The sequence below is a fragment of the Onychostruthus taczanowskii genome, unplaced genomic scaffold (assembly GCF_017590055.1).
Source record: "Onychostruthus taczanowskii isolate IOZ18803 unplaced genomic scaffold, ASM1759005v1 scaffold6, whole genome shotgun sequence".
In the NCBI taxonomy this organism is placed as follows: domain Eukaryota; kingdom Metazoa; phylum Chordata; class Aves; order Passeriformes; family Passeridae; genus Onychostruthus; species Onychostruthus taczanowskii.
In genome coordinates, this window is record NW_024503679.1 from 11,912,317 (window position 1) to 11,939,927 (window position 27,611).

Sequence of the window (27,611 nt, forward strand, 5' to 3'; positions counted from 1 at the left end):
CCCTTGGGCTGTCTCTTCTGAGACTCTCTGACATGGGACTGGGCTGAACATGCCATGGCACAGTGGGCTGATCTTTCAGAGAAAGATGAATATTCTTCAGTGAATACCCAGCAGGAGATTTGATCTATGTCAGAATCTACCTCTGATTTTTGCATCCATTGCCAGGAAGGAGAGAACACCAAAAAGTTGTTGTTGTGTCCTGTTTTGTTTAAGCATGTTCCCAAGGAGCCCTGTTGGTGTAATAGTGCCCACAGGCTTTTGTAGGACATGGCAGGGGACTCTCAGCTAGGGAGATTTCCAACTGTTTGATCACCCAGCCATGCAGACCTTTTAGAAAAACCCTCCAGAGTTTTCAGTCAGTGAGGTACAGCTGCTGCTGCGAGAGCTTTTGAACCAAGCTGTTAATAATCATGGTTTTCATCTCAAAGAGGAGTTGTTTCAATGCATCTCTGCATCCAGCTGTCCCCTTGAAGTCCCTGTGCATCGTGGGGAGATCAAATGACCTCAGCCATATGGGAAGAGAAACTGTCAAAGAAAACAGAGCCAGGCATACATTCTCTTTCTCCTTTATCACCTCTAGCTCTCTCCCCCACTTGCAGAACTTCAACATGGAGCCAGAGGCTGTTCAAATTGCAGAAGATTGTCCCAAAGAGAAGGTCAGTAATGCTGCGTTCCCCTAGCCTCTCCAGAAACTCTTTCCATATGGATGGTTCTGGTTTATTCCTGGAAGAACTGAGGGTTGAAAGAGGTAGTTCAGTTTGTTCCTCTGACTTCATCAGATCAGCATTTTAATCATAGGGAAAGGTCAGGTGGTCCATTCTCCCTCCTCCCCTCCTTTGAAGTGAGACAGGTGGGCATTCACCATGCCAAGTAAATGGTTTATGGGAGGACATCTCTCTCCCTGTCAGTCTTCTGCATGCCAGGTTAATCCTGAATGAAATGGAGGGCCAGCTTTATCTTCACTGTCAATCTGCTGCTTTGGCCTTTCATCAGGAATCCCACAAAAACCACAGAAGATGGCAGAGGACGACAGGCACTGCACTGATTTCACCCAGGCTGCATGAGTGTCATCTGCTCAGGCTGTGACTTGTTCCACCCTTTGATTTGGGAAACAATGTGAGCTAAGATTCCCTTTGCCCTAAATTGACAGATGAACCTTATCTCCATCTACTGTCCAAATGAAGAAAGCAGAGGGCTTTGAATGAGTTTGATGGGGTTTGTAACAGTTCTGAAATAAAGCCCAGCACTCCTGCTTGATCCATCAATACGGCATCATTCCCTCCTTTGAAAGGAAAAGAATAGGTACCAGAGAGTGCACTGAGCTGATGGGCCACAGGGAGAAGAGTGTGTCTCAGTTTGCTACAGGGATCAAATTCCCATTAGACCCAGTGGGAAAGCCTTTGCCTGTAAGTTACACCAAAAATTAATGTGCATAGAAGGCTCCTCAGAAGTTGATTGCAGTAAAACACAATGCTGTGGTGTTTCCATGTCAGAAAAAAAGCCCCATATGTTTTGGTTTCAAAGCATCCCTTGTTGAAAGGCAGGGAGGAAAAAAGCCAAGATTTCTTTGGTAGAGTAGTGATTTCTCCCGCAGGAATTCTGTGTCAGAATTATTCAATTTTCTAATAAGAATCATCATGAAAGCTTTGCAGTTCTCATTAATTCCACCTCAACCTACACTACCTTTTGAAAATAAGGCTGTGTTCTTCCACTAGAAGAGACCATGAGAAGAAAAACCCATCTTTGTTCTCTAAACCCCCAAAGGAAAAGAGATTCAGCTTTGCCTGTGTAATTTCTTATCAAGCAAATATTATTCTATTAATCAATAGTTGGTTTAAAACACTAATTCTCTTTTTTTGTAGCTTAGTAGTGCCTGCAGGCAGAAGAATCTCTACTATGTTATCTTTGTCCTCTCTAGAAGAGAACTTATGAAATCAATGATGAATTCTTGATTTCTGAGACCTTGATTTCTGTATGATGTGTTTGATCCCCACTCAGTAAAACAAAATCAGATCAAAAGGAAATACTAAGTCATGGATATGAATGGGCTCTGTCTCCATCTGCTTCTGGAGGAGAATGACCAAGTTTCCCTTATTTTAAGAGATGATCTTCATCGCATTAGACTTTCCTTCCCAAAACTGTACTAAGATAAATTGTTTTGCCTGTACCAAAAGCAAATAGTTTGTCCAGTTCTTGGAGATTTGAATCTCCACCCAAAGAATCCACCTAGATTATATTTAGGTCAGTTCCTCATAAAATGAAGCAATCAGGGGAATAAATGCAGATTTTGAATAATAGAAAACGTCCACAAATATTTGATTGATTTGGATTCATGTTCTTGCTTCTTAGCCATCTTAAATTAAGCTATATTTTCTGTAATAAACTGTCTCTTCTGAAGCAGCAGCACAGTAATACTCTCTGTGGCACACAAAGCTTGCAGGACTGCAGGCACCAGTGTCAGCTGGGCTGGACAGTGCATTTGTTCAGAAACTCCCACACTCCTTACCCCCAGCTCACCTCCTGCAGCAAACCTGGTTTTGTCCAGGGCAGAAGGGAAGCTGGCTGCTGAGCTACTGCTCCTGGTCTCCTTGGAGAAGGCTGTTACTCCCTCTCACAGAATGTCTCACCAGCTGCCAGGAGCATTCTGACTTCCCATTTCCCTGGGGACCAAAATCAGCCGGTTTGCCCGGGAATCACAGCTCCCCATCCTTCCCTGCCGAGATTCCCGGCACGCAGAACGGCTCTGCCAGTGGATCAGCGCCTCTGTCCTCGGGCCCACTGGGTCCTGTGGGCAAACAGGTGCAAATAGACTGTCTGTGAGACAAGTGCTTATTAAAAGAACAGGGGAAGGCAGGAGGGAATTATTTTCTGTCCTGGTCTGGTGAGAACAGCATAGTCAGGAGAGCGGAGTGAGGCAGAGCCCAGTGGCACGTGTGGGCACTTTGGGTGTGCGTGGATTTGGGATCTGAGAGCCTGAGGGTCCCAGGTGTGCACACATCAATCCAACAGATGGGAAAGGGACACCGCTGCCCAGCATCGCAGCCAGCTCATGAGCAGCTGCTAGAGCACACTGCCTTGTTCTGCATTCCCACTGACTGCTCCTGGAGCCCTGAAGAAGGAGGGGCTTTCCCTGGCACTTCCAGAGGCTTAAATCTCCCCAGATTTCACTGCAAGAGTAATGATGCCACAAGTTGTGTTATCTATCCCGGAACAAACAGGAGTGATCACCCAGAGGCAGCGTGTCCATGAAAACAACAACTCCAGGAGCAATATCCAACCCTGCTATCCCAGACCAAGCAACACAAAAATCCCTCCCCATCTCTTAAGCTCCCAGTATGTGTATGAAATTATTTTCTCTCTGTTAACACACATCAGTGAGATCTCTGCTGGTGCCAGTAGACACTGCTGGAGCCAACCATTATCAGCCCATATGCTTTTCAATACAAGCAACTTTTTGTGTCTGCTTTGCTGAACATAATATAATAAACTTTAATTCAAAATGCCCATGAACACATTTTCTACTAGAAACATTTCTTTCCTATTATAGATAAAACCAAGAGGACTGGACCAATGCATCGAACAGAAAAACGTGTCTAAGCCATCACAACAAATGCAGCATAATATACTGAAAATAAGATTATGCTACACAAAGGAACACTAGCAAGACCTATTCAGGCAAACACCTCTCTGTATGAAAACATTTCTTCTTCTATTTCAAAGAGGGAAATTATTGAAACCTGAGAAAAAGAGAGGGTGGAAATTTTCCATTGTCATAAAAATATTGATGTAATGTATAAGTACATCTGTAGGCATACAAAACAGCTAGGGATGCTAGATAACTACCAATAATTATCCTCAACTTAGAGATAGATAAACAGATGTTTTTAAATATATTTGCATGGTGTACGTGAAAGATAAGTAGTTTAAAAAAATCCATATACCTCCTTCCATAATGTGGTTTATTCTATTAATTTGTTTCTGTGTATAATGTGGTACCAAAATACACAATATTGAGTTGCATGACATAGCATAATGCACCATTATATTACATCCAAATAGTCTAAGTTAAACAGCTTGGCCATAAGCATAAAGTCAGCCCCTCAATGGCTAAAAAGCACCAGTTTTAAAGCATTCCTGATATTTCATTTTGTCCCCTGGAGTAACTGCATTTTTTAATTTCCACATGACAACTTGTTTTATTTCACAAAACCTCTGCTTCGGGATGAGCAGTGCCTGTTGCCTGGAAAATCACCCCATGCGGCATTTTGTCCTCATCATTTAGCATGTGGTTCTGTGCATTATTTATTGTGCAGGATCCAAGCCCTGTATGAAAACAAATTATTAATTTGCTTCTCTCTCTTTTTTTTTTTAACTGTGTTGTTACCAGAACTTCAGTTTGTTGGGATTTTTTTTCTCCCCAGTGTTCATCACTTAGTTTCTCAAACACTGATGTGAGGCATGGTGGGATTATTTGCCATGTTACACATGATTAACTCAGAAGCAGAGGTTTATAAACCATTTTTCCCAGCTGGAACCCAACTGATCCAGCAACATGGCCATCTTGTCACATTTTTATTGCTGCAGGAAGGGGAAAGGTCTCTCAAAAACACAGCCTCAAAGCACAAACCATCCTAGACAAGGATGAGGGACAGCAGAAGATGAACAAAACTGCACTTTCCTGTTCTGACACAGAAAGTTCTGCTGAGCTCAGACTGTGACATGCTCTTGTGCTCAGCTCAGTCACCACTGCTGCAGCTCCACTCGGTCTCTGGGTACATTTTGCACCCCGAGGTCCTCAATTCTCATTAATTCAGCCACAGAAAATTCTGGATAGCAGATCTGGAGGCATTTGCAGTGTGCCCATCTGGAGCTGGCAGTGTGCTCAGAGAAAAAACTGTGGCCAGCCCAGGGACAGAGAACAATTCTGGTCCCAGCTCAGTGAGTGGAAGGATTTCAGCAGAGTCCAAGACCTGTCACAGCTTCCTCTGAAGGCTTTTAGTGCTCTGTGCTGGCTCACAGGAGCAAAAAACCTCAATGTTTCTTCTGTGACCTGGCAGGAATTTGGGATTAATGTATGGATGTCAGCCTCCTTTCTTCTTGCTTAGCAGTGCTACATGGTGGTGAGCCAAGGGTTGTGGGGAAAAGCTCTAAGTTACCTTCATGTTCTCCTTGGATAGGGAGGAGTTGACAGTGGAGGTGGGAAGGAAAAGCAGCAACTCTGAAAGTTGAGGTCAGAACCTGCACTATCTCTATAGGATTGTTTATGGAGGATTATGCCTTTTCTTCCATGGTTAAATCCAAAACCAGGCTCATGCAGCCCAAGTGGCATTGGCAGTAGAGACATGAAAAGATTGCACCCACTATTTCTCCTTGAACCCTACAAGCCAAGTGTTTCCCTGTCCTAACAGCACTTCTGCTGTTCCAAAGCTAAAACAGTTTTTATAAGGAATAGCAGAAATAAGTCCACTGCTGCTCACTTTAAGTACAACAATCACAGTAAAACTCAGTTAATGAACCACATAAAAATGGCCATCTGGTTTTGAGTTGATTTTTGTTCCCTCTAAGGCTATTCCTCTAAACCCAGCCTGCCAGGCTGCCTCCAAAAAACACCAATCCAAACTTTGAGCTCCTCCATCCCCAAATGAGTGGCCATTCTGCTACCTGAGCAGTTCCTGGAATATTTTGCATCTATTTCTCTCAAACCCAGGAATCTCAGCAGTTCTGCTGACAGAGTAAGTGCAAGGATGCAGAGCAGACAAAAGCATTTTGCAAAATGCATTTCTATTCACTGTCAGTGGAGCAGCACAGATACCTTCCCACTTGTCCTTAGGATAACAATAGCTCTGCCTTGTCAGCCAGCCAGCACGACAGCTCGGAAGGGGCAGCACAAAGAGCTGAGAGCTCCAAGTTAGCAAACAGCAGATCCTGTGTCTGTTCTGCTGGACACTGTGGCCACTCACAGATAAATCCCTCTGCAAAAACAACATCCACCACTGATACATAAGATTTGCATCTTTTTCCTGTCGAACCATAGCATTTGGGAACCTGTGAAGTCCAACACAGCAAGACAGAGCTTGAGCCAAAGATCTGCCAACGGCCCCAGGGGCTGCCAGCTTTGCAGAATATGTGAACGGGGACTGTGGCTTTGGAAAACATGTGAAAACCACACTGAGAGCCAACAGGAAATCTGGGACTCCTCAGGCAACACGATGTATCCTGCCATGGAATAAGATGTTCTCGGGGCTAACCAAGGCATGGGCAGTGAGGAGGAGAGCAGGGAGAAGGAAAGGGAAAAATAAAAATGTTTTTGTCTAAATGATCAGAGGGTGAGGTGAGATGAAGGCCAGGGCAACGAGGAGGAGGAACTAAAATACTCTACAGTCTCAAGGGATTCACTAGTCTGGGTCACAAGGCAAGATGCTGGTTCCAGTTTTCTATTGCTCTTCTTAGCAAGCACCAGCTGTTTTTAACTAACACCCAGATACCTCCTCCTAGCATTAAAATAACCAAGAGATCTAATCCCAAATCTCTTGTGATTTTGCATTGAGGAGGCTGCCTGTAAGATGGGATGTCAGACTTTTTTTCCTGGTCAAAAGCCATACATGCAGAGGGTGTTTACTTCTGCCACGCTGTGGCCAGGGGCCAGGGTGAGAGTGGCAAGCAGCCCAGCCTTGATTGAGGAACTGAATTGTCTGTGTATGAAAGACAGAGTGGGGCTGGTTCAGGGCTGAGGAGCTCGATGTCAGGCAGTGAGAGGTGAGAACAGAAACAGGTAACACTATCCAGGCCAGAGGGACAGGAGGTGATAACTGTAGGATGACACTGGAGAGGGAGAGTCAAGAAGAGGGAGCAGGGAGGAAGGTATCAGGGTTAGAAAGAAAATGAGAAATGACAGTAAAATCCTCAGAGCTTAGCTCTGCCATGCTGACACAAAACCTGTGAGACGGGGAGAGGGTTTTCTTAAATCTGAATTTCACATTTTAAAGCCGCACATTGTAAGCAGTGAAGCACTTTTTACCTAGAGATCTGAAATGTCACGTCTTCCCTGCAGTGACATTTTGGTGACAAAATGCAGCTGCACTTTGAAAGGAGTTTTCACTATTCACCTTGTCACTTTGCAGAACATCCATAGCACGTTGCACTTCCAGGGGTTTGAGCTGTCTTTGGAGGATCACGCTCCTTCATAGCACTGGGAATAGTTTTGAAGAACTAAAAAATATGGTTTTTTTCCGTGACTGCTCAGTTACAAAGTGCACTGTGTTCTGGATTTGTTCTGCTTGATACTGCCCTTACCAAAGCCAGGCTGTGAGTCTGGGAGTGAAAGTGTCTATGCCAGGAAGAGAAGGGGGAAACCCCTCCCTCAGCAGAAGGTGACAGACCCTGTTTCAGGGCTGGACATTCCTCCAGCTGGGAATAAAAATCTATGCCAGTGCTTGGAAGGGAGGTAGAAATTTAGTCCTGTGTGAGTGACTGATGGAGAAAGGATGATTTTATTCTGAGTTTATAAAGACTGGTTGAATGTTCCCTCATTCTTCACCTGAAAGCTTTCTGCATTCAAAGCAATATTATGTGCTAACAGAAATGGATAATGCTCAGTAATACCCTGCAGAATAGCCTGTTGTAAGCAGCAGATATGTTCTTCATGCCCAATAAAAGAATATGAACCAGCACTGACAGTCCAGCAGGTCACAAAAACAAAGCAACCATGTTTTGGACAGCTGTTGCAGAAAATAACAAAGTGTGGAGAGATGTTATCAGCAAAGGCAAACATCAACTAAAGTTATTATTTCCCAGGCCAATACTTTCCAACTGTTTCAAGTAAAGGTCTTTTTTGTCACCTGATTTTTTAGCAGAGATAGGTAATGGTATTGCAAAGTTATGCTGGTAATTTTTCTCCTGAAGGCAGAGGAAAGAGGTGAATCAGAGCAAGTAATTGTCATCAACCCCTTACTTTCTGCCCTTTGGCACTCAAGCCTCCACATCAAATTGAAGATATAACAAGAAAGATTTTTGATGTTCTTCAAGTCAATATAGAATTTTTGGGAATAAGGGTCTTGTACCAAGGTGGGATTTTGTGGCACTGGGGCTGAATGCTGTGCTGCCTTGTGGTTTTACCAAGACCATGCCTGCAGTGCTCCTAACCATTTCTAGTTTAGACCTCCATCTAGCTTTGTCAATGAACTGCATTTGTGATTTTAAACTATAGGTTCCAATTTATGTCTGGGTCTTGCCCAATTCTGTTCCCAGATTATGCAAAGAGCACCAGGACTATTATGTTAGAGAGCATAAGAAAATCAGATGTGCACTCAGCTCTCAATTGTCCAAAGAAAGACGGAGAAGACTATAGCCTGGATACAGCACAAACATGATCTACTACAAAATATGAATAAAATAAGCTGTAACAACATAGGGCAAACAAGTTACACTACCAAAACATAAAAGGACAGCAGGATAATTTTCTTCAGCATGCCAGTTTACCTGCAGAACTCACTGACACGAGGGGCAAACCAGTACAGAGGGCAAACCAGTGCTTGAAATGAGAAGTAAAAGTTGTTGACAGTTACATAAGCTTGGATAAATACGTCAAGGTTGCAGCCCCCACAACTATAGTTTCAAAGCCAATTGCTATCATCAGGTTTTATAACCTCCTCTGCATGCTTGTGGCTGGTCACAGAGACCTCCTGAGACACAGGGCTGGACACGTGAATCCTTGGGCTGACCCAGGTGGGTCAGTCTTTTTTGCACACCCTCTCCCTCATTTTCTGAGTCTGCAATGTGTGAGGTTTTGATGGCACATGTAGCAGTCAGAGGATGCTGCTGCTTCCTCAGACACAAAACTCCTCTCCCCACAGGGCTCTGGGCCATGTCAGCACAACTGCACACGAGGGCTCAGGGCACCTGAGGAGTGCACACAAGTGGCATTTCACCGTGGCTGTCTAAAAGCTGCTTTATATGCAAGTAGCTTGTCTAGGCAAAGCAGTTCCCACCCATCCCTCATGACAAAACGAGGCTTATAAAAGCACAGGTTCCCTCCCAAAACACGCTGCCTATTTCACAGGGTAGCTCATGCCGCAACCTGGGCATCTTCTCCTGCCAGCAGGAACACATCCTTGCAGTGGGAAAAGAGAGCCCGAGATGCCTCTCCTTCAGGCCATCACCAAGCTTGTCCATCAAGTATGATCCTGGCCTGGGACACTTCCCTCTGGTCTGCAGGACCTGTCATGGAGCACACCCAACACCAGCACCTCACCAGTCTCAAGAGTTTTTGTCGCTTCCCTGGAGTGCTTGAGGGTCCTGGGCAGACAATTTGACAGGGAGGAACTTACTCCTCACAGGCAGATCTGTTCACTGGTGCCCCTCAGCCCTCGGACACGCTGAGCTCAGACTGACAGCGCTGTCAGGTCCCATTCACTTCACAGCAGCCCATGCCTCACACCTCCCCGCTGCCCTGCTGAACACAGCGAGAGCTCGGCAGCAGCCTCTGCCCTCAGCTGGGCCCTGAGATTGATGCATAGCAGTAATTGCCAGCACTCATCACTGAGCAGTGAAACTTCAGTTCATAAAGGCTTTTCAGGGTGGGAGGTGCAGGTCAGGGCTCCTGCACGCTGATGCTTTTAGAGCCAAGCCATCCAGGAGCTCGTACCAACAGCCTCAGCCCGACAGGTCACTGATGGGGAATTAAAGAGGAAAACAAGCCCAAGCGCCTCTCTTGTTAGTTCAAGCTGTTCTTCCCTGGAGGGTGGAGAGAAGGACTTGCAAGCCACTGGCTTCTTGTTCTGCCATGCTGCTCCCCACTCACACTCCCTCCTTGTAGCAGCAGACACAAAGCAGCTCGAAAGCCAAGCTGCCAACTTGCCTTGCTGCTGCCCCTGCGTCGTTTAAGAAACGAAGAACTAAACACAGATCCCCAGACACACGCACACTGCTACCACCAATAATCACAGCAATGCAACTCTAGACCTCAGCAGGAGAGATAAATGTACCCCCTCCCTCCCAGCTCTCCCACTGTGACGAGAAGATTAATTCCTATATAAAGAATCCCAGGGATTAAGCAAAGTACCCAGGAAAGGTCTGGGTGCTTGATGTGTGGTAGGGGGAGTGTGGGGAGGGTGGCAATAGCAACAAGAAAGCAGAAGAGCTACAAACCTCAAAGAAAGCCAGGGAGAAGGGAGGGAGCAGCGCTGGCTGCCTGACAGGCATTCCCAGCTGACCTGCTGATCCGTTCCAGACCCTGCGTGGACTCGTCTCCGTTTGACTCCGTTCCAGTGAAACCGGAGACTCGGAGAAGGCAAAGCAAGCGGGAGAGATGCCCTCGGTCTTAACGAGCGCTGACAACGAACGGAAGATACAGCCGGCATGAGGGACAGGTGGAGCAAGGCTCGGCAGGGCTTTTGGCTTCCAATCCCGATGATTGTCCCAAGTGGCAGCTGCTGTGGCCACAGGCAGTGCCCTACGGGGCAGGGAGTGACCGCAGAGGGGAATCTTTCCACAGGGTGGAAAGACACCTCTTTGAGGTGTGGTTTGGGGGAGAGTTTGCTCCAAGGGCCCCCACGGTGATCCACATGTACCTATATCTGCTTCTGAGCACAGCAGCTCGGAGCCTGCTTCCCTGCCTGGTGCACAAGACACGCTGTAGTACAGTTGTAGTTGTAGCTTGAATTCCTAGGAGGGCACGGAGTCCACTTTTAGCTTCAGCCCAGTGATATCAAAGGCTTGGTAAACAAGAAGGAGCAGATAAAGAAGTTGAGTAGAGGGTTAGACAAGGATTTTCCAGCAAAATATTTTCAATGTGAAAAGGTCACTTAGTCCCAAAACAGATATTTTTTTCTGCTTTCTCAACACCAGAATGGCATTTTTGGTCCTGAGAGACATCACTCCAGGATGGTTAGAAGGCTGTCAGTTGAGATAATTGCTGGATATGAAGAAGACAAAGATTAACTCTTGTGTTTCCAATTTGGAGACACTAATTTCAGTATTTTACCTCCAGAATAACTTCATTCTGGTGTGGTTCTTTTTAGTTCATCCCTTTTGAAAGAATAACTAAGGATTTTTGGAGCAGTAACATGAACCTGGGTCTCTGGACACAAGGCAGATGCTTACAGAACTCAGTGCCACACAAAGACATGCCAGACACTCAATGTGCACACGGTTTCATTTGCTGATGTCAGTATAAAAAAAACCCTAATCTTCTAAGAAGCAGTCAAATGAAGAATAAAACGCTCCAGACTTGGCCAAGGACTATTTTCACATGATGAACCTTCATTGATAAGTTCTTTATGCAAATGGTAAGACTAATCCTCCCCAGCTCATCCCAGCAATGTGTGAACAAATGGCACAAGCATGACATTCCTCAGTTTCTGTGTGTGCCAGCAGGGTCCCAGGATGTCACTACCAGGTTATAAAATGAAACAGATTAAAATGCCTTTGTCATAACTATGGAGACACATCAGTCCCTTCAGAGAGAGTGTTCGGAAGACCACTCATTGATGGACAAGATACTCTACAGACAGCTAGGCAGAATAAGACAAGAAATTTCCTTTCCTATGAAAATTCAGGTTTAAAGATTTTAATTTTCTTAAAAGCATGTTTTATTTCAATTTAAAAAATAAATCTCTCGCACATCATGAAATACCATATTTTAGATATAGAGCTGGTGTTCAGCCATGAGAACACTGAATTTTTTGGCCATTTTGGGTAAGTTTCTGGCAGCTTCCCACAGAAGTCACTCCTGTATCCTCCCACTACCAAGACTTTGCCACACACAGTACAGCTTTGGGGGCTTCTTTCCCATCTGCAGGATTCAATAAAACCTGATAAGAGGCCACAATAAGTGGGGGGAGAGGCAATGCAGGCAGTGTCCCCAAATGTGCTGGGTGGGAGGAAGGTGGGTACTGGGTCTGTGAGCAGTGCCAACACATATCTCTTCTGCAAATTATTACAGTGACAGAAAACTACTTCAGAGCTAATTAGAAGCTGTTTAAAGAAGTTCTTCCACATTGTCTTCACATTCTCTTTCTTGTGACAATTGTACCTGTCAGCAGAGCTGTGTGGAACTCCTAATTCCTGCTGTGTGGATTTTCAGAAGGCAGCAAGAGCTGATGGAAGTAAGCAGGCAGTGGCTGCAGGCAGCCTGGATGCCCTGATCCCCTACCTAAAACCCAACTTTGGCCTTTTTTATGGGATTCTATAACAGATTCTCTAACTCACCAGTGGTCTGGTTCTTCCTCTCTGTATGAGCTTCAAAAATAATTGCAAAAATTTCACTGCAAATACACCAACCCAAGAGGAAAGGGACACCAAGCTTGTGGTTGGGAGAAAATCTCTTAAGTTCCTTAAAATTTTGGGGTATTTAGCTTGGTTGTACTTACAGAGTAAAAGAAAATATTGTACACAGAAACCTCTGGAGCTCGCATTTGATTTGAAAAAAGAGACAACTGAGAAGAGTGATTAAAGAATAAGATTCTCATTAAAGACCCAACAGTGACAGTGATGTTTTCATTGATGTGTAGTGTACAGAAAGACCCATTTGAAACCAAATTTGAAGCTGTAAATCATAGAGACTTCCAATTATTCACCATTCCCAAGCCATTTCCTCAAGAATTTGTTGAATTTCCAATGTTGTTGCTTTCTAGGAATAGGAGGTTCCCCACCTCAACACAAAGGCTGAATGAATTAGGAAACCTACCCAGAGCTAAATGCCAGAATTAAAGCATTCAGATTCTCCCATTCATATTACAATGCAAACTCAGTTTGAAGATTAGCTTGTTAGTTTATATTGATGGAGTTGTTGTTGTTGTTTCCCCTGTGCCCTCAGGATTATGTGATCCTTAAACAAAATGAAAATTAAACTCCTATCTCCAGCTTCCTGCTAGTGCCAATGGTCTTGTGAGGAGGACAGAGGGGATTAGAAACACAAGGCAGGACCTCTGAGCTCTCTGCAGGTGCTGCACACACTCAGACCAGTAATTTCCTTTCCTTGTGCTTCAGGGCTCAGGCACACAAACAAGCCAGAGATGTCATCTGATCTCCTGTAAATATGTGTACATACATTTAGCCCATAGCAATGGGAAGGTAATTCAGGATCGTTTCACCTACATTAAAAGAGCACTCAGTCCAATTATTTCACATTTTATGAGCATATGCAGAAACAATTATCATGGATCAGCTGACATTAAGTAATACATTAAGCACAGAAACTTGTTCCTGTGACTAAACTGATATTTTTCCTACCTGTGAAAGCCTGAAGTTTTCCTCATGGAGATGTTGTACAGCTATAAAATTGGTAAGCTTTCATCCAGAAGCATTTTTGTTCAGACAGAGCATTGCACTAGAGTGATATAAGGTCAGAAATCTTCCTGGATGAGACAATCTGGAAACTGACGAGAGGAAGACAGGAGTCCTCTGCCAGGTATCTGCAACTATAGTGTTATTGGTTTGATATTTATTAAAAGTAGAAAAAAAAACATACAAAAAGATATAACATATTTAAACAACATTTTATTTTGTTATTAGCACTTTTGTACTTATTCCATCACAGAATTCATGCTTATCCATCTGAACCCCGCAGAATCACATTTGAAAGTAATTTACAGGCTAAATCAAAATTAGCCTAAAGAAGTCTTAAACACTACAAAAGCAGCACCAGACTCAATACCAGCAGAATAAAGTGACCAGCCACAGCCAAGCTTCCCATTTCCTGTCCAAAGTCTTTACCAAGGAACTGCAGAACTCATTCTTTTTTTTTTTTTTTTTTTTTACATTAGCATTAAATGAAGTCCAAATACCACAATCAGCTTGGAAACCTGTGATTAACCTGAGACTATTTTCCTCCTCTTTCTCAAAATATTGACACCACTTTTGCACTCACATCGCATACCTGATTTCTAATAGGATTGTTTCAATTTTTAAACCACAGAGATAGATAAGAGAATGGCCAGGTTCTATTAAAAATGGGAAGAAAAAAAATCTAATTGGATAAATTATTCATTCCGAAGCCAGCCTGAATTTTATGAAATGCAATTGAAATATTACTGTGTAAAATACCCAGTTAACTGTCCATATTTCATTTATATTAAATAGAGGATTGACTTCCCCTATCAAAATTATGTGTAGCCAAGAAATATATCTATTTTAATAAAGGGATATTGCTTTTTCTATTTGGATGCTTTTCTCTCTAACAAACCCTTCATTTTCATTCTCTTTCATTCAAGCACAATGCTTATCGTAAGTGATTGCCAAAACAAATTTAATATATTTGAATGTAGAGGACTGACGATGTTCCATTTGTGCATAACTGTGCAGAGGTTTACCCCTCTGAATAATGTCATCTTTTCCCATAATTTACTCTGCTACACAAGGGAAAGGGTTAAAATCAAAGTGAAAACACAAGTCATGACGGTTAAATTGATTTTCAGTTTCTGCTGGAAGCAACTCAAGGCTCCTGCAGCCACTGGATGTGAAGATAACATCTTCTGGGTCAAAACCAGTCCACTGGGAGCTGCTGGTGTTACTGGTTTAGTGGGAGGCTGGGAGTATACAGAGCACCAGGGGCAGAGAGGGGAACAGGAAAGCTTGGTCAGGGCATTGTTTCTCTGGAAACATCCCCATCCAATCTGCTTTCCATTCTGCCACTACCCAGTGGCACAGCCTGGGGTTTTGACAGGAATAGGACAACAGGTAATGGTTTAAACTGAAAAAGGGTGGGGTTAGGTTGGATATAAGCAAGAAATTCTTTCCTGTGAGACACTGGCACATTTTGCCAGAGAAGCAGTGGGTGCCCCATTCCTGGAAGTGTCCTGGAAGTGGAAGCCTGGACAGGGCTTTGAGCACCCTGGGAGAGTGGAAGGTGTCCCTGCCCATGGCAGGGGGTGGGATGGGGTGACCTTTAAGGTCCCTTGCAATTCTATGATTTTATGGATCTGTGAAAAGCCTGCCATATCTTAAACACACAAACACATCTCACCTTGAGAAAGGTGTTTTTAATCTCTCGACTGCTGTGAGATGTTCCCACTTTTCCCTACGGAACATCTTGCTGTGTCCTTCAACGCCTCAGATACAGCAGGTGGGAAATCCCTGCCCTTTTCCTGAATGCTGCAAGTGTGTTCCAGTCAGACCTACCCATGGAGCTGATTGCACCCAGTGCCCTGGCAGAGGAGACACCTGCTGCACCTCTGAGCCCGTGAGACTTGCAGGGCTGCTGCTCCTCTGGCTGGTGATAGAGCCCTCACAGCATGAGGCTCCCTGCCCCACCCCTGGCCAAATAGCCCATAATGCCACCCCCCTGTTGAGTGATAATAGTAAAGACGTACTAAAGAAGCAAAGGAGGAGGATGAAATTATAGAAAAATACTTAAATTAAGAGCTTTGATGCTTTAATCCTCTTTGGCAGATCCCTGGGCAGCAGCACAAGGCAAAGCCCTCTTTATCCTGATGCTTAGTAAATGTTTCTGCTGGACAAAACATCTTTTTCCCTACATCAAGCTTTTCTATTGCTTATAAAAAGAAAACATTTTTTTCCTACCTTGACAGCCTTTCTTTGCCACTTGTGTAATCTTTTTTTTTTTTCTGTTAAAAATGTCTCTGTTCTAATTTAAAAGTACCTGGCACTCCCATTGCAAAACTGAGACAGACACATGCAGGAAGAGGAAGAATCTGGTTTTTTTGAATGTTTAAGGAAGTGGACTTTACATCAGCCAGATGCAGCAGTAGACAAAACTTTCCAATTAGCAGAACAAATTGTGTTATATCTGTCTTTTCTGTTTGTCTCACATTTAGCATCTCTGACACACACAGTATACAAAGGTGCCAGAAAGAAAAAAAAAAAAAAAAGGTGGTTCTGAAAGGGTAAGTAACAAAGAAAAAAGAGAGAATTCAACCCAAATAACCCCATGGTAGCAGTTTAATGAGTCCTGCAAGTGAAGGAGAACATGGAAAGTTGGGCTGGTTTAGGTGATACCATATTAGGACTTAGAAAATTAACTCAAAAATGGGTTCCCCTCTGCAATTTTTGTAGTAGCACATCCTTCTTGTTTTGCATTGAGGCGTGATGAATATCAGTCATCTGTCGCATGAGGAAGCAATGGCAAAAACAGTGATGATGGGAGAATCCCTATGCTGTTTCCCCTGGGTCCATCAAAACTGACTGAATCTGGAGCTGAACTCTCCAAATCTGGAGAAGCCTCACTACATACACTGAAATTTGGCTAAGACTGAATTTGAATAATGGTTTGTGACCTAATAAATTTATCAGTGCTATGGAGGCCTTGGAAGGAGCTGTCATCATGAGAAAAACAGTTGGAACTGAGGATGGCCCGTTAGTTGCAATACTTTGTCATTAAAATCCTCTCCATCCTGAAAGATGAACTGTTCTCTATAGGAATACAGAACACAGCAAATTTTAAATGCAGGGAAATTTATACTGTGGGGAAGCAAGTCATCTCAGAGACAGAGAAGCTGTAAGACTAAGGGACAGCATTTGTCTACATTTCACTTTTACTGATTGAAAGCAGGCAGGGTTCCCTGAGACTTGGCTCTGGAAGCACCCAAGAGGATCTCTTAGGAGATTAGGTCCTTCTAACTTTCCTCAGAAATACGTATTTACACTCTCAGCCCTGTGGATGTGCAGAGCAGTGGCTTTTTGCAATCACTCCAGGAAGGAAATGGTTCAGAAAACTGTCCCAGTTTCCCACATCCAAGAACCCAGTGCAAACACACACTGCTACAGGAGCCCTATGATGCCCACAGATCCTATCTCTGGTTACAGCTTCTGCTTCTTCTCCCCATCCTAGAGGCTGTTTCCCTACTCTGCCTCCCTGGAGGAGCCCCTGCAGACCTGCTGAAGAAGAATGGTTTGGTACAATTTCAGAAGAATCTTCTTGTCAAAGTGCAGACCCTGTGGAAATCATCCTGGGCAAAAGCTATTTCTGGAAGCAATAGAGTTACTGAAGCTCGGCTTCTTACTGAATGCAGTTTCACAGCTGACCAGCTGTGGCTGAGAGCACAAGCTTTCCAACTGAAGTGCTTGGGGCAATCTTTTCCACACTTTCCTGGTCCACAGAGCCTCCAGAGTGTACTAGGGAAGCCCTTTCCTCACCAGTGGTATATCACACATGTCTCACTTGTACCCAGACACCCATTTTTCCTAAAATCCTAGTAACTACGTTATCTTTGGGATTTCTGCTTCTCTGTAAAACTCATTTTGAAAAAGGCCAATGAGCTTGAAAGTTTTTAGGGCAAGGGGACAAAATCAGAAAGGGGAGGATTTTCTCAATCGTGTTTCCAAATGAAACTAAATTAAAAAACAGCTGTTGGAATAATAATAATTCAATGCCATTTTCACATAATCTCTGAACACATCAATAATGTGGCCCACCAGTGCTGGTATGTCCCAGGCCCCTCCTGCTCAGACCTGTGGTGGTTGCTATGAACATGACACAATTGCTAACAAACCCCAGGCTGCCTCTCTTGTTCAAGCTGTGGCAGCTCATCCTTTTAGCTGTGGATGTGCCTGGTACATTCCCTGGTGTGCCTAGCAATAGCTCTTGACACGTGAAAAATGCAGCAAATATTAATCCATCAAGCCTCACAGCCCCCTCTTGGGGAGTGAGACAATTTTTTCCCAGCTTACACTTTGCAAAGCCAGGGAAGAATCTCTCAAGGACATGTCCAGCCTTGGTGGCAGAGGTGGGGGGACAGCACAGGTCACACTGCCCCCAGTGCCACCACGGGAATACCCAAAGCAGTAATATCTGGGACAGAAACAAAAAAATGTTGTCGTCTATTCAGTTGTTGCATGTTTCTCCCAAAAGTCATGTGGCCAGGTGCACATTTGTCAGTGTTTCAAGCAGGCAGAGCTTATTACTGATGCCTGAGTGTTCATCTGAACATCTGCACCCCTTTGTCCTTTGGGCAGCATTTGGCGAGCCCTTGGTTTGTCCCAGCAAGCTCCTGTGTGCATCTGCCTTGTTCTGGAGACAGGCTCAGTGAAATCATGAGGGTTTTGACTCATTTCTAATGAAAACTTGCCTCAGAGACCAGCTTCAATTAAGAGTGGCCACAAAGGTTCATTCCTCCACTTTCTCAACACAACCTGGAGCCAAGTGTTGATTATTCCAGGACGTGTCCCTGCAGGCTGCTGGTGGGACAGTGCTGGCATTCATACAGACTTGGGCTCTCAGGTGGAAGCCAAAACCTTGGAAATTCAGGCTTATCCTTGTGGAAGTGGGGAAACAAACACAGAGCCAGGGAGAGCCACAGGAAACAAACTGCCTCACAACTTCATTATCATAAGTGTTTCTTCTTCAGCTCATTATGTGAATCCAGTTCTCCATGTATTTCCTCCAAAATTTGTTGGGGAAGGGGAGCCCCATGGCTTGATATATCCACTTCACCTCTCTCCTCCAACCAAAAACTCGTCAATCACTGCTGACTCTTTTTCAGCAAAACCTTCATTTCATTAAAATTTAATTATTGGTTTAATTAAAATAGGCAAGCAGCAGTGTGAGATGTGTATGGTTTTTTATGGCTGAAGGAGACTGTAAAGTCCTCATTCATTTCCCAAATGAGCTTCCTCTAAAAATTGGGCTGCCTTTTTATAGGCCAATTCTCAATGCTGCTTTCAAATGGATCCCACAGCCATTCATATAGATTAATTCAGGCAGTGAATCAGATCCTGCTTATTGGCTGTCTTTCAGAACACGCTGAAGATGCTCCAGGAGCCCTGTGGTAGAGCCCTGGGAGCCCATGGGTCTCTCCAAATGATTAATTAATCCTCATACAGGAATTTTTCAGTTCCGTCTTAATTTATTCACACTGCAAAACAAATTTTGTCTTGGTGAAATGGGACAGATTGACAAGCCTTGTGTGACTGACAACTGCTCTGTTATTCCTACAGAAAGTGTGACATGGGGAAGGTTCTCCTATACTGGTGAAACTTGTCCTGTGACACAATAATATTCTATTTTTTTTTAATACAAAAATGCAGTGGCCCTTGTCTCTTCTCTCAATGGCTTCTCCAGCATCCCTGTCCCCTCATCTTGGGAACACATGTCTGTGCACAGAGAGAAATCAACACAAAGCAGACAACACACAGAAAATTGGCCTGGGTCATACAAGGAGGTTTCCTGCTGTCCCATGGAAAAAGGGGGAAGGACACCCTAGTGCAGTCATGGCTTCCCTGAGAACCAAGTCCTTGAGCTGTTAACGATTTTCAAGTAATAAAAGTGGTTTTCACCTCACAATAGAGATGTGAATCTTTAGGCTCTCTCGAATCCCCAAACCATCTGGTATTTGGATTTGTTTTAATCACTCTTCTCTTTGCACCAGTGAATTGGGTTTCAAAGAGTTCTGTAGCTCTTTGTAAACGCCGGTTGCAAAATAATCACAACAAAAAAGAGGAATATTGAAACTTTCAATTCAGCTCGTGCTCCTAGGCAATGCTGGGCTGCCTTCCCAGCAGCTTTGCAATCTTCAGATCTCTTTGGCCATAGTCCGTGAGGAAATGAGAGAAGCAACCTTTCATTTTGAAGTAACCCTCCAGACACTTTTGCAAGCACCTGCAATGACCTCCAGTTCCCCAACCCTCTCCAGCAACACCGGCCGAGAAAGCAACTGCAGGGCTGGGAACAGAGTGTGCTGCTTCAAAAAGCTTTTACATCTCTTTTGTACTCTAGTCTCATCATTTTTAGTTTTAAATATCTTCCTACATATGCCTGAAGGTTGTGGATCTCTTTGTGACAAAAAGTGTAGATCAATCTGCAGGTAGAGGTCTAATTTTCAGCATTGTCACTGAGTTCCCGGGGAGCCTGGAAGCACTTGAGAAAATCAGGTAGCAGTGTGGCACCCTATATCTTTCTCCTAAATGTAAGAGCATTGTATGATGTGAAATGGAAGGATTTCTTTTCCTCTTCACATGGCTTGACTTGATTGTGAGCAATACCACATTCACTCCTTGTTGATGCTAAAACGGTACTTGACTCCATGGATCCTATTGGATCTTTGTGAATGCATTAATAGGTTGTCATGGTTGCTGTTTGGAACAAATAAAACCACAGACTGGCAATAGGTTTGAAGAAAAGAATACTTGGGGAATCAGAAAATGTTTCAAACTCTTGTTCCCACTGGAGAAACAAGGCTGGGCTAGGCAGGCTTTCATGTGAGAGAGTAGATCCACAGGACTTGGCTTTATCCTTCATGTTCAGCCTCTCTGGGCTCTCTTGCCTTCTGCAATAGCATTAGATTCACATCACAAGGTCTTGTGAGGCTTTGCACCTTTGGGCTCCTCAGCTGAAAGGAGCCATGTAAGTGTGGACATAATTGTATCTTTCTGAGGAATGCTGCTGTAATAAACAGCCTCTATTACCAACTGTCCAGCTGTAATATTTGTGTTTATGTCAGCACTTAAAAATCATTGATCTGCAATAAGCTCAGTGTGGGGAAAAGAATCTGATCTAGAGGTCAGAGAACAGAAATTCAATTTTTCCTTATCAGGCCGGAGAGCTCAGCCAGGCAGTGTGGGATTGCACAAAGCTCTGCTGCTGCTCCCTTCCCTGCTGCTAGAGCAGCGCTCAGGGAGATGACCCAAGATCAAAGCTGCTTGCAGCAGCAGTCTGGCTGCAAGGCTAATCATCATTCCTCTGCTTGGGCTGCCAGGGCGCAGGTGACCACCCACTGTGGTGTTTGCTGCTGTGCCAGAGCTGCACAGGCGCTTCCCAAAGCCAGAGCCTCCCCACAGCCCTGCGTGTGGCAGCAGCAGGGTGAGCTCTGTGGGTATCTGCTAACAGGTTTTGCTCCTCACAGGGCCTTTGAACCAGAAACTGCCTCACTTGTTGTCTCTGGGAGCAGGAGAGTTGCTGAACAATGGGTGTTAGCCTGCCCTGGGCATACACGGAGAACACACAGCACTGTAAATCTCTGCTCTGCAGCACCCCAGTGCAGGATGTTGCACACTTTTAGCCCCTGAGTGTGTCTGTCCCCAGAGGCAGATCCATTATCTTAAGAGAAACCTGAAAATCTCCTCCTCAAGCAGCTTCTGATGTGCTCCCTTGCTCACGAGTAGCAGTCACCATCCTGCTCCATCCAAACAATTCTCTTTTCTCCCATCTCCTGCAAGTCAGATTCCCTGCTTGACTCCCCTTCCTCCAGTGAGGGCTCAGGAACCTGGTCCTTAACTCCCCAAGCACCTCAACAGTCCACTCAGGATCAGTGTCTGTGTCCCCCTATCCCAGAAAGGACCTGGGACCACCCATGACATTCCCCACCCACCCTCTATGTCCCTTTTTGCCCCTCACTTTCCCCATTCTTGTTCTTGAGGGCATTAAAGGAAGGGACACCATCTCCAGGCAACTGGGCACTTTGGAAATAGGAATACAGCATGTTCCTCCCAGCTGATCTCCCTGGTCCATGCCTTGCCACCTCCCTCCTCCATGGGCTGCAGGGAGTTTGCACCAGGCCTCAGATGGAGGGAACAGAGCAGGAGGCTGGAACTGCCCCACTGGCTCTGTGGCAGCTTCAAGGTTGGTCAAGGATGAGCAAATCTGCACTTAGAGGTCAAGGAACCTGCAATTCCTCTCTGTGTCTCCACTGGCTGGTTAAATGGGATGAGAAGTTGGTCCTAGGTCATTACAGAGATACTGCAGGAAAAAAATGAGAAATTAGACTGGCCTTGCCCTTTCCAAGCACAGGGATGTGGGAGAAGAAGGGGTGATGCAAGGGAAAGGGCTGGTGATGGGAAACAGGGCTCATGGAGGGTGCCAGGGCTGGCTTCTGTGCTAAACCACAGTGAAACAGCACAATACCATCACCTGCCAGCTCCTTCCTTTAATCCTTCTGAGCCTGCAATCCATAGCTGAGGACTTGTCTCTACCATCTAGGGCACCTGGCAGCCCACAACTCGCCTCCCTAGAAGAGAGATTTGTGATCAGATTAAAGCCCATTTCATGTTCTCCTGCTCAGGTCCTTGTCAGCTCCCTGCTCCCCCTGATGTTTACACAGGATGCCTGATTCATTTCCACATGAAGAGCTGACATTTCCCTCTCAAACCCAGCACAGGGGTCATGGGTTGCTGTGTTAAAGGGAAAAACTACAATGAAGAGATTTTTCTAATCAGTGCATCAGATTACAAAGGAATGTAAATCACTGAGCAGTGTTTTTGTTTTTTGTTTTTTGGGTTTTTTTTGTTTTGTTTTTTTTTTTGTTAGAAGCAGAGCAAGGTTACTTCAGGTAGTCCTCAGGAGCATTTGGATATCTCACATGATACACCCACGTGCAGAAGCTCACACGAGTTCACACAGACTCAGTTGTTGCTGGAATACTTAGGAGAAGTTAACCCTGGCATGGGAAAGGAAGGTATTGATATTGAGGAGTGCCTCCACCCTGTGCTGCACCCCAGAGCTCCCACTTCACAGGGTCATTTTTTGCTCCCTTTCTCTCTCTGACATCTGATAAACTGGGGTAATATCCACTCTTGGCAATGGGCAAGTATGCTAATCATACAGCAATGAGAGAAGGCCTGGAAGGAGACAAGGCAGAAATGGGACATACAGGCATCAGCTGGGACCAGATTTATAATATGGTTATTCACAGAAATGTCACTATGGGCTTGCAAAGTCATCAGCAGAGAAGTTGTGGCTGCCCCATTCCTGGAAGTGTTTGAGGTCAGGTTGGATGGAGCTCTGAGCAGCCTGGCCTGGTGGAAGGTGTCCCTGCCCATGGCAGGAAGGCTGAAACTTTAACATTCCTCTCCAATCCAAAACATTCTGTGATTCTATGATTTAACCTCAATTTTGCCCTCTCCCCCTAACGAAACTGAGGTGATTCAAGGGAAGGTGGGGAGGAAACAAACCAATAAAAAGATATAGCAAAGTTGTTTCTCTTTTGTGACAAGTGTTGGGGATGGCGTAAAAGAGGGTAGATGTTGTCCTGTCCTGATGTTAGAGGTGTCAGGCACTGCCTGCAATGCTTTTGCAATAAAGAATGTGAATATATTTTGTGTTTCTCACTCTTTCCTGTGATTTTTGGAGAACCTTCTGTGAGCCACCTGCTAAGGTCCTGCTTCAGAAAAAGTATGATAAAAATGGAGAGCAGTTAAATGTGACCTGAGCCCCACTGAAATGCTTAGGAGGGGTCTCCATGCAGCCCTGCTCCAGCCCTTTTTTGTCTTGAATGCAGAGACAGTGAAGAGGAGGGGAGGACAGATGGGAGCTACCTCTCTGGCAGCCAGCAAACTGCCACCCAAATCAAGCAGCAGAGTCAAGGGAAAAAAAATAAAAATAATAATAGAAAAAAAAAGGCAGGAGCCCATAATCATTTTATGATTCTAATTTAACTTTTATGAACATGTTTTGAGCTCCCCTAGTCAGACTCTGGTATTGATCTTTTCAGTATTGTTAACTCATAACCAGACCATATTTGAAGACATAAACTTTAAGAGGGATAATAAAGAAGAGCCAGACTGCACCGGCTTTATTCTTCTCAGCACAGGGACTGGGAGCTGTAAATCCTGCTGGAATCAGTGAAATTATGCAAGTGGAGATGCACTCCTGGCTGTGTCAATTTTTTAGGTATTGGGCACCAATGACATCAGTCTTTATTTCTACTTCAAAGTGGAACTGTCTTGGGATATAAAGCAGTAGGAGAGTAAGAAGCTAAACAAAGGAAAATAGCACTGACTTCTCTGTCTCTGTGAGCTTTTGAGAGATGGGCCAGATTGCATAATTTTGACCCATCTCTGGACCAGCTGCAGAGTCTCCCAAAGTTATTAATTTCTTAGATTCAGGCCCTTCCTTCCAACACCCTTAAAGTTTTGAGCTAAGCAAGGACATTTAGATCTTGCAAATGCTTTTAGGGTGAGCTGCCCTGAGCTCTAGCACAGGGTGATGGATCTCCTGGCTTTGCTGTATCTCATGTCTGCTTGTGTTTTAGGTCAGGGACATTTGTGTAGCTGGCTCCCTGCTTCTGACTGGTAACATGAAAAGCCTTAATAACAATGTTAATGGGGTTTTTTTTCTCTCCATGGTAACAGTACAAGAAGGACAATTTTCCAGCCTCCCTCTGCTTCTTGGAAAAAAAGGAACAAGAAAATATGAGACAAATAAATAAACTTGTGATGTATTTTTTTTCTTTGTTTAATTAATCCCAGTCTAATGAAGTGAGAGCAGGGTGGGGAGGGGCACTGCTTTCCACCCTGCTTACGCAAGATGTGAAAGGTGTTCTCAGTTTGAGTAGCAGGCTGAAAAAACTGGAGGTGTGACTTACACAATTCCTCTGAGGCCTAAAATGGTCTTCAAATTTAGAACAGCAAACAGGAAAGATTAAATGTGAAGCTGCAGGTGCTTGCTGTCAGACTGAGTGGTCCTTGTGAGACCTTACCCAGCCACAAGCCACAGGGAACGGCACACTGAACCTCACAGGCTCAAGGTGATGCTGAAATCTCAGGAACTCAGTGATGCTTTTTGTTAAAAACCATCCACAGCTCTCAGTTCTCACTTCTGAACAATGCCCTGAAACAGGTGAGTTGTTATAACTTCAGGTCTTCTTGCTAACACTTGAAATAGAACAACTCTCTTCCTGCTCAGCATCTCAAATCCCCTCGACACCCTGCAGCTCCCCAGGCTTGCCAAGGTTGGAACACATCCCACAGCCCTAATTCTGCATTTTCCAGGACTCACACCACCCAGCATCTCCATGCTGTCTCATGCTAGCTGGAATTAAAAACACAAAGGAGATCTTAAAAAAAAATAAAAGGCTGTGGGTTGGGCGTGTTCTGCCAACAACTTGGAGGGAGCTCAGCAAAGAGCAGCTGGAATGATCAGGGTACTCAAGGCAATGACTTTGGAAGAAAGATTAACATTGCTAAAAATAGCCCACATGGATAACCAATGACTAGCAGGGTCTGTGATAAAAGTCCCTGTGCATCAAGGGGTATAAATAATCAAGGATGGAATTAAAGTATTTAGAGGGCACAGAGGGCAACTACCCAAGTGCAGTGCTAGGAGTGAGGATATTAAATAAGGAAAGTAGGGGAAACAAAATAGGGACATCATCTTCTCTCTCCCTAAATGAACTCTGTTTAACCAGGTCTTGAACTACAGCATACTGCAGTGCCTGGAAATTTCCCTCCAGCACAGCAGTGCCCCCTGCAAGAAGCTGACAATTCTAATTTACAATTATAATTGTAATTACAGGGACTTAACTTTAGAGGCACACAGAACCCAGAACACAGGACACCAGACTTGGCATCCCTCTTTTTCTCTCAGTGGCCTATCTGCCCTGCAAAACTGACAGTAGCTGTATGGAGCCAGACCTTGGTCTCTTTATCCAGGAGCAGCAGCTCGCTGCAGCTGGCAGAGTCACAGCCAGCAGGGCTCACCAGGGGACACTATTCTGACCAGTGTGACATACACGGTCCTCCCATGCTGTTTCTACTTCCTTGGGTAAGAGAGAGACAAATCACTGAACAGAGTCCACACTGCCTTTGCTGTCACTCTTGTCTCTGTGTGTCCTTAGAGTTACCATGGTACCAGCACAAATCACCACTGCAAGCTCCAGATTTGACTCACAGACAGGGAGAGTCCTGCTCCTCTCTTTCTCACTCCTTTCTGCCCATCCTTAGCCACCCTTTTCTCTGGGGTGCATCCACACATTTCTGTGCCAGGAAATTCCCTCTTGCACTGAGATCCATTCTGCAGTCTGCTTTCACTGTTGGGGTGTTAGCAGACAAGGACTGTGTATACATGTTATGCTATATAGGTCATATATGTTGAGAAAGTCATAGTAAGTTACTCTGTCCTTTCAGAGCCTCTGTGCCTAAGCAAACACAGTAGCTAAGCTGCATTTTCACTTTCTAAGGTTTTAAATGTTGTTGCTCATGACAAAGTAAAGAAACATACTCATCTTTTTTGTGAAGAGCTGTTTGACAAGCCATATCCAGAATAATAAATGGCTCATTGTTGGACTAGCAGGATAAGTCTTGTGGAGGATTTACATGATGCCTCTTAATTCTGGTGCTGCTCAATATTTTCATTAATAACCTGAGTGATAAAATAGAAACATAACTTATTAAATTTACTCCAGAGATTCTATTCAGAGCAAGTAAATTTACTCCAGAGGACAGGCTTAAAATGCGGCAGAGATAAGCAGGGATGGTAAAAAATATAAGAACAAAGTGGCAACAGCTGGTTAAATAACTGCATGGAAGGAGATCTGGAGTGACCAGTAAGCAGAAAAAGAGGCAAAATTGTCACACTGCTGAGAAAGGGACAAACCATGCTGACATGCAAACAGCAGTAAGGCCTGTGGGACGCACAAAAACAGCTTTTTGTTGACTTTGGGCTGGTGCAGGCTCATCTGAGAACTGCAGCCTGTGACAGGCACTGCCTGGATCAGCTGGAGGACAGCAGGGAACTGCAGGACCTACAGGAAGCAGTGAAGGAATTGGGGCTGTTTGACTCACAGAGGAGAAGATAAAAAGAGAAAAAAAAAAACAAAAAACACTGTCCAGTTCAGTTCATAAACTGGGGCATGAGCAAGAAGCTGGTGGTACTGAGTGTCCACTGGGGTTAAAGCACAACAGAACCCTGCTTGTAGTGACCTTCATCTGTGCTTGAGACCTGCATCTTCACTTTATAAGGAGGTGACAATGGAGCTCAATCAGGAATTTTTGGGATGCTGTTTTATTTTATTTGCACTGAGGCAGTATTTATTTTATTTCATCTGACAGCTGTTTTAGACCATTTCACTCTGCTGGAAGCATGATCGGATCTGAAATGTGGGTTGTAAATAGCTGGGAAAACTGCACATTTAAGTCTAATTTTATGTGTCGCATCTTTTATTAATGTTACAACATTTACTGTGTATTTTAAGTCATCATTGATTTTTATTAAAAAAGATATTTCTATTATATGTGCATGCTGCCAGCAAAATAAAATATTATGTTTTTTCCCCCCTCAGTATGAATTCTCATTAATCTTCTCTAAGAGCACAAGAAAGTAAGAAGACAACTCTCTCAGTTCAAGGCAGCATCACTGCCTGAGCTCTGTGACTGAGACATTGTCATGTATTCATTGCACCAGGATGCAGAAGAGCTGCTTAATTGCATCAACCAGCACGTGCAAGGTGGGGGCCAAGGCAACAAAACACTCCCTTGTGACTTATTACATCTGGGGCTGATGAGTGCTGTTAATGTATCATTAAGGTTCAGGGGAGAGGGATAAAAGAACCAGTAAGGGCACTGAGTTTTCCGAGGTGTGTACAGGCAGCTGAGTGAAGCCAGGCACAGGAAAATTACTGCATTTTGCACTCAGTCTCCTGGTGCTCTCTTCAGTCAGGCCGTGTTGGGTCTTAGCAATGACACAAAGGTTTTCCAGCAGGAGAGCAGTGCATGCTGCAGAAAACATGGCCCAGCCCAAGAAGCCTCATTCATTAGGAGTATTGTTACCTAGAATAGGTAAAAGTGTAAGGAGGACAATGATTTTTGTTTGAGTTTCAGCTAGATCAGGTAATGTTGCTTTGAATTCATTGAAGGCTTGACTTTGACCTTGCATCAGCTGAAGAACAGACTATAAAATCTGGTTTCTTACTGGAGTAGAATGCTGGTAAAACAAACCTCAGACAGTT

At 44.4% G+C, this 27,611-nt stretch overlaps 1 protein-coding gene across 1 annotated transcript in view; it reads right to left on the bottom strand.

Annotated features, from left to right (window-relative positions):
- AGBL1 (AGBL carboxypeptidase 1) overlaps positions 1-10,233 on the bottom strand; it is a 267,851-nt gene extending 257,618 nt beyond the window's left edge. Inside the window, exon 1 of the mRNA XM_041418903.1 lies at positions 10,147-10,233. Coding sequence (XP_041274837.1) covers positions 10,147-10,200 — 54 coding nt within the window. The 5' untranslated portion in view covers positions 10,201-10,233. The remainder of the gene's footprint in view (positions 1-10,146) is intronic.
- Positions 10,234-27,611: the final 17,378 nt, after the last annotated feature.